The 11,312-nt window shown below is 51.0% G+C and overlaps 2 protein-coding genes across 2 annotated transcripts; both read left to right on the top strand.

The window, feature by feature from the left end:
• The first annotated feature begins 5,559 nt into the window (after positions 1 to 5,559).
• On the top strand, positions 5,560 to 9,972 carry LOC126876275 (uncharacterized). Its single transcript, XM_050639124.1, has 2 exons — positions 5,560 to 6,682; positions 7,220 to 9,972. Exons 1-2 carry the CDS (start codon positions 5,560 to 5,562, stop codon positions 9,970 to 9,972), a joined length of 3,876 nt encoding a protein of 1,291 aa, XP_050495081.1.
• An 87-nt stretch (positions 9,973 to 10,059) lies between these two features.
• On the top strand, positions 10,060 to 11,094 carry LOC126876274 (uncharacterized). The gene has a single exon (XM_050639123.1). The coding sequence runs from the start codon at positions 10,060 to 10,062 to the stop codon at positions 11,092 to 11,094; it is 1,035 nt and encodes a 344-aa protein (XP_050495080.1).
• The last annotated feature ends 218 nt before the right edge of the window (positions 11,095 to 11,312 follow it).

The following is an 11,312-nucleotide window of genomic DNA, read 5'->3' as shown; positions in this document are numbered from 1 at the left end:
GATCCTTTAACGGGGGTTGTATCGATCGCGCGACCTGACACCTGCGATTTCAATGGCGAGAAACGAGAAGAGTTGGCGCAACTGCTCCACGAAATTTTCATAATTCTCGTTTCCAGCGTCTAGATACGCGCGACGGTGCACAACGAAGCGTGCAGGAAGAGAGCCGACAGACGGAATCGCGCCCCCCTTCCGTTTCGAAATACAGCGGGGGCGGTAGAAACGTAACAGCGAGGCAGAAACTGTCGACGAACTCGCGAAAGATCGCATCTGAGTTTTTCGACGAGCGACGCCTCTCTCTCTCTCTTTCTTTCTCTTCGCTTGGATTTTACGATGCGCCCGCGCCCTCTTCTCTCTGTCTGTCGAGAGAAGCGAGGGCAGAGAGACCGCGCTAAGTCACCTGTAATTTCCGGCCGAGAAGTAGCGGGTGGCGCCGTCCATCTTCCGCGAACGGCTTCTTAAGCCTTCTTGACCGTGGCGAGATTTTTCGGACCGCTGGTTGCTTATTTACGATGACGATCGAACTCGTTAACGCTCCGAGCACACCGTACACGCCACTCGAATTCCAAGTGGCCGCTCTCCGCGGAGCAAGTTAAGCTTCATCGAGCCCGATTGAACTTTGTAGTCGCTCGTGCTCGTCTTTCGTAGCCTGTCTCTCGCATTGGGTAAATACCGCCCTTGCGATCTCTTTCCTTCTCCCGTGTACGCGGCTACGCGATAAATTTGATATTTCGTAGTAGAGCAGCGCCGATCGCGAACAGTAGCGAAGCTTTATCGCTTGCGAATGAACATCGTCTAATATTTCGGCGTAATACGGTGGCAAGATTTTTCGGCTTATGCGTTCGTAGCGGCGCTAATATTCGACGGAAGAAGGAGATGAGACGGATCTAGCACTTGCCGACAAAGGAGATGACCATCGCAATCGACTCCCCGAAAGATACGCAGATGGGAGAAGGCCGAACCCAGTTCTTTACGTTCTTTCGTCTTTAAACGAAAGTTGTCTGAAAGTGATTAGGTTTCTCGTCGTTTAAAGATTCGAGACCCCTCGCTAGAAAAACGAATTGAACGCGAATGACACCGTTCGAAAGATTCGTCTTTACGAGGCAAGAAACGCCTGGCGTCGGTTTACAAAGATATCGAACTGGGTCAATTATCGTCGGTGTGTCCAGAGGAGCGAAGGTATTTACCGGGCGAGCTGGGTCGATCGCTCGGTTCAATAAAATTGTCGTTAAGGGAGAGATAGCAAGGTGTAGGCGAGTCGGTGACGTGGCACATAGCCAGTCGGTGTGTTACTACGAAATTACGAAGCAATTTCGCAGGAAATATATTGGGAAATGATTTCGACGCCGACATCGAAAGTATCTATTACACGACTAACGTTACCGTTACACGAGACCAAGCTTGTACGGATTATAACGAAGAGGTTGATGTCGCGTTGAGCCTGTATCGTCGGACACCTGCCACGAGCAGATTGACGTAAGCAGGCCAACGTCGATTATAGGAGATTTTATTATCGGCGGTCACACAGATTTTCCTACGAATCGTCGGTCTCGTATTTGCGATTTCGTAGGTATCCTGCCGAGGAGGACAGCCAATTTAAGGACAAGCATATTGGCTTCGAATCGAGGCGAGAATTCGTTCGGCCCGAATTTGCTTCGAATTTGCTTCGAATTTGCTTCGAATTCGCATCGACGATGATTTTCTATCAAATTATTCGTGTCGTTCGTATTCGAGTTCCTTTCCCGACGTTCCGCGCAGCGAAATTGAAAGGGACGATCTGAAAAAAGCAGAGTAAACTGGAGTAGCTTTGACCTGTATACCAGGTCCAAAAAGTAATTTAAACGTTTCGGTATAGTTACATGTTTAATTAAGGAACGGTTAACCGGAAAATCTTTGTAATTGAAAAGCATTGAATTCCGAGTAAAGTTGGCGAGCAGATTTCAGCTCGTTGATGGGTCTTAAACGAGGTCGAAAATTCCACTAACGGCTATCTTGGAACACTCGATGAAAAGGATCCGTGGAGTAATGATTTTCCACAAACTTTATTCGGCGTGTCCCTCGTACACGATGACGTAAAGCGACCAACCATAGTGATCAACTCAAATACGGCGGAAGAAGAGAAAGAAAAAGAAAAGTATCGTGAAGAAAAGGTAATACCATCGTAACCGTCGTAAATCGTTGGCAGTTGTCGCGTGTCGATGGTACGTTGATCGGGTCGGTTGTACGCGAAAGCTCTTTATCGACGAACTCGATAAAACTTTCACATCCGGCGATCGCTAAGCAATTTAAGTTTAGCGGAAAATCCATTTCTCTGGCGAAGAAAAGAGTGCGAGCTAGCGGCGCGTGGATAATATTAACTAATTTATATCCCGGGATTTAATAACCTGGCGACGTTGGGCCGGAGTACAGAGGCTCTCAATTACAGTCGGAACAGCGTCGTTAATACAAAAGGAGGCTCTTACGGTCGATAGATGGCGGCCCTTATCGTTGGCTCTCTGCCATCAGCAGGTTTCAGCGACGCTGCCTCGACATATCGATACAATCCCCCATTGGGTGAAACGACAGCGGGCTGGCTGCTGGTTTTTCGCTACGGTCGGACCCGCGCTCCCTGTCGCGAAATGCTTTTGCGTCACGATGGTTTCGCGTCGGTTGTTTGCGCGCCGTTTCGTTACATTCCTATGACTATAATGCTTGGTTACGAGTCGAAAATCGTTTCGTTTCCCGCTGATCTTTGCACGAGTACGAATTTTTCTATTTTTCGACAGTGGATTTTTTTTACAAGTTTCTATACGCGAACATTCGTTGATTTATGCAACGTCGTATACGTATTGTCGTTGCTTGCACGCTGGTTTGCTGAACAGCGTGACGTTTTTTCCATCGCTGGAATCGCACAGACGCGTAAAGCGAAGGCCACCTTGGTATTAGGTATTCTCTTTGAGAAACGTGCAAGCAGAATAGGAGAAAAACGGCACGAGACGCGTTGCAAGGCGCGCGTTGATATACTTGTACGTATAGCCAGAAGCGGAAGGAGTTTTCGCGGAGACTCGAGTTTCCAAGACTGACCGTGGCACTCGTCGCGTCTATTTCGCAGGATCGTTTTATTTTAGAAAAACCGGTCTCGCCGTTCTCTCCAGTCGGCGCCCGTAACTTTTCGCAAACTCTGTTGCCAAATTCCTGGCGAAGAGATGGAAACACGGGCGGCAGGATAGCGCGGTCCACGGGTAAATTTTGTAAGAAATAAATTTATTAACAGGAGTCGGCCAGATTTCTTCCGCGCACCGATTCCGCGTCGCCAGTGCGAATTTCCGCGAAATTTTTCACGCGTGTGTATAAAAGGACGACACAGGATGAAACCGGGCCGCGTGTTTCGCGTAACGTTATTTGCTCGCCGTAGGGTACTTGCAAACAAACGCGTATTTGCCCGTTCATTACATTCGTTTGGCAACAACGTTGCCGTTGCCGTTCTTCCCCCCCCCCCCCCATCATCAGCGCATGGTTTTTCACGTGTTTATCACTGGCGATCTACGTTCCGCGTTGATTAATTTTTCAGCAGAAATTCAGCGACCGTTCCGAGGCAGGCCGCTCGAATATTCGCTGGTTTAGCTCGGGCGAACGCCGAAGATTCGTTTCTGCCGAGCTGCAACGGCAAACAGGTCGTTAAGCCTTTAAGTTCAGGCCTTGAGTGTACAGAGCAAACTCACGGCTGTTCGCTCGCCGCGCGTTCCAATGGCAACGACGATCGGCAACGCAGCGATTGGGCATCGCGACAACGCGCGCCGAAACTTGGATCGGCCAGACCAACCACTGCGAAAGAAATTCTCTTTCCGTAGGATTCTCGAGAGGGGTCGGATTTCGATCGCAATCGCTATCCCAAATTGCGCGTCACTGGTTTACAAACGGTTCGAACGTAACAGCAGCTAGCTGTAAAATCGACGACTTGAAATCCGCTGGGGCGTCGAGGGGCATGCCTCGACGTCCCCAAAGGCTAATTAGTTTATTTTCGCACGACGGCGGGGCGATGCCCCGGTTAGCGAAACTCCCTTTCCGAATCGTTGATCAGTGTACGTAATATTATACGACGGGTTATTTACCGAGGTTACGACGCTCGCTCGATCGCAGTAGCTTCGGCGCACGCGAGCATCGCGACGCTCGGGGCTCGGGGCTCGTGGCTCGCGTGCCGCTCAAATTAATCAACAGTCAACCTTTTGATCTTTCTTCTCGCGTCCCGATGCATTCGCCGATATTAAAATCGGAAAATTTCCATTTCCATCCGCTTTCCGCGGCTCCACCAACTTTATTAATGTCTCGTGTTACAAACCGTTCGTCCGATTTGCTCTACCATCGAATCCCTCTTTCATCTATCTCTTCGAATTCGACGCTGAATTTGTATTTTCATGCGGATTACGCGGTCCAGGGAATTTTGGTCGTTCCGGTTTTTACTTATTAATTGGAATTTAGGAATGTTACGACGCCTAAAGCATCTGCTCGCCAGCCCGCGCGACCGGACAACAACCGACCTGCGTAACGGCACTTCGACCCTCAATAAACCTAAGGACCCACCATAACTTTCATTTCCCTGCATTGTTTCGCCATATGTCTTCAATCCGATTGTCTTGAAGAATTGCAAGCCAAAATATGCTCGAAACACAGTCGGTTTTAGAGGTGTCCTTGGGTTCATTAGTCGCCTTTAAAACACGGAGAAAGCGGGTATGCACCCATTAGGAAAACCCGAATAGCCCTGTAATAAAACAGGCTAGGTTTTCTCATACACACAGTCATTTACGCACCACGATGGTAGAAGACTCCCTACTCATCCCTTCGAGCAGTAGTGCAGCATGACCAATCGACACCGCGGTTCGTTACCCTCACTTTTCCTAACGAAAGTGGGACCAACGAATCCGCGTTCTTTATGCACAGGGGCACACCCACACCGAACTTTCTTCCGTATTAAACAAAAGAGCGACAAACGGTCTACCAGCTAACGCCTAACGCGACAGTCTCCCAACTAACGCCTAACGCGACGGTCTCCCAACTAACGCCTAACGCGACGGTCTACCAACTAACGCCTAACGCGGCAGTCTGCACATAGCGCGAAAGTCGCATTCTTCACGCAAATCTTTTGTAACTAAGTGCTTGGAAATATATACTTTATAATACTGTGAATCCCAGTGTTATACCAACTCAATCACCCCTCATTATCTCAAAGGAAATCAGGGGGTCGATCAATTCGTGGTGTCGATTGTTATAATCGTAACGGGGATTTACGACCCCCGTTGACGACTCTCCTCGCGAGTACGTCTCCCCGCGATTGGTCGAATTTACATGGTCCTTCGAGCCGGATCTCGTGCCACCAAAAAGTGCACTGACCAGTGACTATACAGTGTCGCGTGAGATCCAAGTTCCAACCACTTAGTCAACTGAGCAAGGGAACCGCCATCGGAGAGAAGCACCTCCGTCGCGCAGCATCTACACGAGCCCACGCCGCATCGTAACGATTAGCAACAGAATCCCAGATCAACGTCCATTTGATCAAGGTAAGGGCGTTCATTATCAAAATCAAACATGGCCCAAGCTGAATCAATCAGCACGTTACGGCGGAGACGAGGCGTCCTAGCCCGTCGACTTGCAACCATAAGGCGCGAACTCGATGAGTACGAAGCGTCTGGGAAGGCAAACAGAATCTTCCTAGCATCTTGCCGCAGCTCGTTCGATGAGCTTTGGAGGAGGATACTCGAGGTTCAAGAAGAGTTAGGTGTGGTAGATGAGGGGGAAGATGCGCGGGTAGATTCGTTATCGCAAGAGCATCGGGAGCTTGACATGCGGTTCCGAGAGCTCTTTGAGCAAATATCAGCAACAACCCCGTCGACTACAACAAGAGGTGAGACGTGCCGGAAACCAGAGCCGACCACCGTTCCAGAGGTCCGCGTGCCCCAATTCGACGGTGCCCTCGAGAATTGGACCTATTTCTACGACACGTTCACATCCATAGTGGACCTTAACGAAGGTTTGACGAATGTCCAAAAGTTCCAGCATCTACGCTCATCTATAACTGGACGGGCCGCACAGAGTATCCAGTCATTAGAACTCACAGAGGCCAACTATTCCATCGCGCTTGATACACTGAAGGACAAGTTCAATTGCCCCCTCCAAATCTGCATGCGCCATTGGAATCTGATGCGTAATTATCCGGAAATCAAAAGGGAAACTCCAGAGGCCCTAGAGGATTTGTTGGAAACCATCAGCGTAAATCTAAAGGCGCTCGAACATCTAAAGGAGCCCGTCACTTCAAACATAGCGATGATCGAATTGATCGCGTCGAAGTTGCCCGCGTCCAGCCTGCGTAAATGGCAACGCACACTGCCCCGCCAAAAGGTGCCATCCTATCAGCATCTGATAGACTTTCTCAAAACACGGGCGAACGGGACTCAATTCCTCTCTAAAGAGAAGGAATCAAAAGGGTCAACACACAAACACCGCAGTCAGCGAACAACCATACCGCATGGGCGAACCCTTGCTACAACCAGCAGAACGGTGGTGTGTCCGACCTGCAACGGACATCACGAGATCAGACACTGCAAAATATTCAAGGCCAAATCAGCGACCAAACGTTTTCAAATCGTGAAGAAGGCATCGTTGTGCATAAATTGCCTAGGCACAGGACATTCGCCGACACAGTGTACATCGGGTTCGTGTCGTATCTGCGGTCACCGACACCATACGTATCTACACCGCGAAAAAACCCAGGTAGATTCATGGTCGTCGAGCGGTCGATCTTCGAGCGGTCGATCGTCGAGCGGTCGATCGTCGAGCGGTCGGTCGGCAAGCGGTTGGTCGCCGAGCAGTCGGTCGTCGGACAGTCGCGCATCGAGCGGTCGGTCGTCGGGCAGTCGCGCACCGAGCGGTCGATCGTCGGGCAGTCGTTCATCACACAAGCGAGCCTCCACCGAACAATCCCCATCGGGATCATCGAAGTCGCGGTCGTCCCACAAATCGAGGCGAACATCCGATACTTCACGGAAGCATACATCTTCGGTTCCAAGAGGTACGAAAGAGCATTCCTCGTACGAGTCACGCTCAGCCCGGATCCGGAACACCACCCCAACCTCTTCATCCAAGTCCCAACCGGGGCAAAACTGACTGTCCGAGACTACGACAGCAAGGGGGATCGGACTAACAAACACATCTCCCCACACCCCTCTGCATCATGATCTGTTGGCCACAGCACAGATCAAGGTTTTGAACAAACAGGCACAACCAATCCGAGCCCGAGCCTTACTCGACACTGGGTCGAGCATGAACTTCATGACCGACAGGCTCGCGAACTCCCTCGGTATAAGGCAAAGGAGATGTGCGATCCAGATCGGAGCCCTCGACAATTTGAGCACCACGGCAAAACGTTACACCACGGCCACCATCACGTCGACGGACGGCGAGTACAAGAAGACATTGAGATTTCTTGTTATCCCGGCCATATCGATCCTCGTACCAAGCGAGCCCATCGATCCCTCGAGTCTGGGATTACCCAGAAATATTCATCTAGCCGATCCACAATTCCATTGCCCAGCCCCGATCGATGTTTTACTTAGTACCGGATCAACATTCGCGTCGCTGTGCATCGGGCAGGTCAATCTGGCACAACCAGGCGAACCTGAACTACGTCTACAAAAAACACGCTTCGGCTGGGTAATCGGGGGGAGTCCCACGTCCCAAACCGCGATAAATACGTTCCACGCAACCACAACGGCTCTGCAAGAGGACCTCGCACGGTTTTGGGAGATCGACGAGGGACAGGCCACTACTCATCTTTCGGAATCGGAACGACTATGTGAAGAACATTTCCGAAACCATGTCCGACGAACCAAGGAAGGCAGATACATCGTTGCATTACCGTTCAACGAAAAGCTTTCCTCACTAGGGTCATCGAAGGCCACTGCAATGAGCAGGCTCGCCTCTCTTCATCGCCGATTCCAACGCGACAAACAATATGAAACCGCGTATAGTGCTGTGATTCAAGAATATTTAGACTTGGGTCACATGACAAAGATCAACACGGATCACGCCACCGACCACGGATATTATTTACCACATCACGGCGTGACCAAGGAATCGAGCGACACCACCAAGCTACGGGTTGTGTTCGACGGCTCAGCTTCAAGTACCACGGGAGTGTCTCTAAACGACGCCCTTCATACGGGTCCGAAATTACAAGAAGACCTGAGGAACATCCTATTGAGATTCCGGTCATTTCAATATGTCCTTACCGGCGACATCGAGAAGATGTACCGCCAATTCCTCCTACGTCCAGAAGATCGTCCCTACCAAAAGATTCTGTGGCGTGCCGACAACGGAGAGATCGAAACTTACCGACTCAACACCGTAACGTTCGGTCTATCCGCAGCCCCGTATCTGGCCATCCGATGTCTCAAACAGTTGGCAGAGGACGAGGGACCTCGATTTCCGAGAGCAGCGCAGATCCTACGGCGAGACTTCTATGTCGACGATGCGTTGACCGGAGCCGATACGAAGGACGAAGCCCTATCAATCAGGAATGATCTCACGAGATTACTTAAGCTAGCCGGTCTAAATATCCGCAAATGGGCCTCAAACGATCGGGATCTGCTGAGAGGGCTACCTGAGGAAGACACCAAGCAGAAATTACATCTCGGTGAGTCATCCACGTTAAAAACACTCGGCGTCTTTTGGGATTCAGCCGACGATACCATACTATATTCGGTCAAGACGAACAGTGACACTTCCCGAATCACAAAGCGATCAATCAGCTCAGTCATCGCACAAATATATGATCCACTAGGATTGCTCGCGCCGGTAATCGTTCGAGCAAAAATGATTTTGCAACAAGTCTGGACATTGAAGGTAGATTGGGACGAATCCCTTCCGTCAGACGTACACACAGCATGGATCAAATACCACACCCAATTGCCGTTGTTAAATGCGGTAAGGTTCCCTCGGAAGACCATCCTAGAATCCGCAACGAAAATTGAGCTCCACGGATTCTGTGACGCTAGCGAAAGGGCATATGGGGCGTGCGTCTACGTGCGGACGACTGACCGAAAGAACAATATTTGGACTCGACTCCTCACGGCGCGGTCGAAGGTAGCGCCGCTCAAATCGCTCTCCATACCACGTCTCGAATTAAGTGGGGCACTTATTTTGACGTCCTTGATTTCGTCAATACAACAGGCCCTGACGACCAAGATATCGCGGATAGTCTACTGGACTGACTCCACCATCGTACTCCATTGGATCAGGTCTTCGCCGCACACCTTGAAAACATTTGTGGCGAATCGAGTCGCTGAGATACAGACCAAGACCAATATCTCCGACTGGCGTCATGTGCCTACCGACGATAATCCAGCGGATCTCATCTCCCGAGGCCAGACGCCCAAGGAATTCCTATGTCCGTCCATTTGGAAAAACGGGCCAAGGTGGCTCCTGCAAAGCGAAAGCTATTGGCCGGTTTGGAGCCCGATACCGGTAGTCGACCTCCCGGAGCAAAAGAAGACGATCTGTCTGAGGACGAGTGTTAACGACAACACTCTCCTCCATCGCTACTCGTCTTGGCCAAGACTAATAAGAATCGTCGCCCGGTGTCTTCTATGGAGACATAAGCAACACCGAACTGCCCATCTCACCACAGACGAACTGACCGCAGCGCACAACAGGCTAATAAAAATCTTACAATCCCAGCATTTCGCGCCTGAAATTCGGATCCTCCAAAAAAATCGATGCGAGGACGTTGGAGGGAAACTACAGCCATTAAACCCCTTCCTCGACGAAGATGGGCTACTCCGGGTAGGAGGGCGACTAACCAACTCCGCCATACCCTTCAGCCAAAAACACCCGATCATCCTACCGAAATCCCCGGTGACAGAGCTAATTATAGAACAAGAGCACCGGAACAATCATCACACAGGGACCCAAGCTACCCTATACGCGATGAGACTGCGCTATTGACCGATCGACGGCCGTAGCCAGGTATGGCGCACTCTCAGAAGGTGCGTCCGCTGCTGCAGAGCCAACCCTCCACCAGTGGAATACTTGATGGGTGATTTGCCAGAGGCGCGTATTACCGAATCGCGGCCGTTCAGGAACGTCGGAATCGACTACTGCGGCCCATTCTACATCAAGGAGAGGAGGGACCGCAACCGACGTAAAATCAAGACGTACGCCGCCATATTCGTTTGTCTGGCGACAAAGGCGGTCCACATAGAGTTAGTCAGCGACCTAACCACCGACGCCTTCTTGGCCGCGCTACGCCGTTTCATCTCGCGGCGAGGATACTGCGCAACGATCCTCACCGACAACGGCACCAATTTCGTCGGGGCTAATCGGGAGCTGCAAGAACTCCGGACCCTATTGCAGTCCGACGACCACCAGGATAGGGTACAGAATTTTCTCGCCGACCGACAAATACAATGGCGTTTTAATCCTCCGAACTCACCACATTTTGGCGGCTTATGGGAAGCCGCAGTTAAATCGTTCAAACGCCATCTCATCCGCGTGGTCGGCACGGAGCTCCTGACCTTTGAACACCTCAACACCCTTGTGATCGAAATTGAGGCCATTCTCAATTCACGCCCACTGACTCCCACCTCATCCGATCCGAAAGATCCCCCTGTCCTCACTCCCGGTCATTTTCTAATCGGTGATACCCTAACCAGTTTACGGGAGCGTGATTTCAGGACAGTTCCATCAGGACGGCTATCCAGTTGGCAGCGCATTCACCAGATTAAGCAGCACTTCTGGAGCCGATGGTATCGAGAATACCTAAACGAGTTAACCCGCCGCAGCAAATGGGACAAGGGCAAACACAACATTCATGAAGGCACCGTAGTAATCCTCAGGGAGGACAACGTGCCCTCTATGCAGTGGCCTTTGGGCCGCGTAATCAAGGTCCATCCAGGAGCCGACGGAATCATCCGGACCGCTACCGTGCAGACGGCAACAAGCATCCTGGACCGCGGCGTCAAAAGACTGGTCCCCTTACCCATCCACCCAGATCCAGACGAGGCCGAACGCCCACACGGAGCGAAGGAGGTCACCAACGACACACCAGACTCCACAGCCAGAATTTGATCGGTGCCCTCTCAACGGGGGGAGGATGTTACGACGCCTAAAACATCTGCTCGCCAGCCCGCGCGACCGGACAACAACCGACCTGCGTAACGGCACTTCGACCCTCAATAAACCTAAGGACCCACCATAACTTTCATTTCCCTGCATTGTTTCGCCATATGTCTTCAATCCGATTGTCTTGAAGAATTGCAAGCCAAAATATGCTCGAAACACAGTCG

This window comes from Bombus huntii, unplaced genomic scaffold (assembly GCF_024542735.1).
Source record: "Bombus huntii isolate Logan2020A unplaced genomic scaffold, iyBomHunt1.1 ctg00000068.1, whole genome shotgun sequence".
Classification (NCBI taxonomy): Eukaryota; Metazoa; Arthropoda; class Insecta; order Hymenoptera; family Apidae; genus Bombus; species Bombus huntii.
The sequence above is the reverse complement of the archived record's forward strand: the minus strand, read 5'-3'. Positions and strand labels throughout refer to the sequence as shown.

Coding starts and splice junctions, on each gene's coding strand:
- LOC126876275 (XM_050639124.1), top strand. CDS start 5,560: ATGGCCCAAGCTGAATCAATCAGCACGTTACGGCGGAGACGAGGCGTC. Junction 6,683..7,219: donor GCCGACACAGTGTACATCGG/GTTCGTGTCGTA, acceptor TGTTGGCCACAG/CACAGATCAAGGTTTTGAAC.
- LOC126876274 (XM_050639123.1), top strand. CDS start 10,060: ATGGGTGATTTGCCAGAGGCGCGTATTACCGAATCGCGGCCGTTCAGG.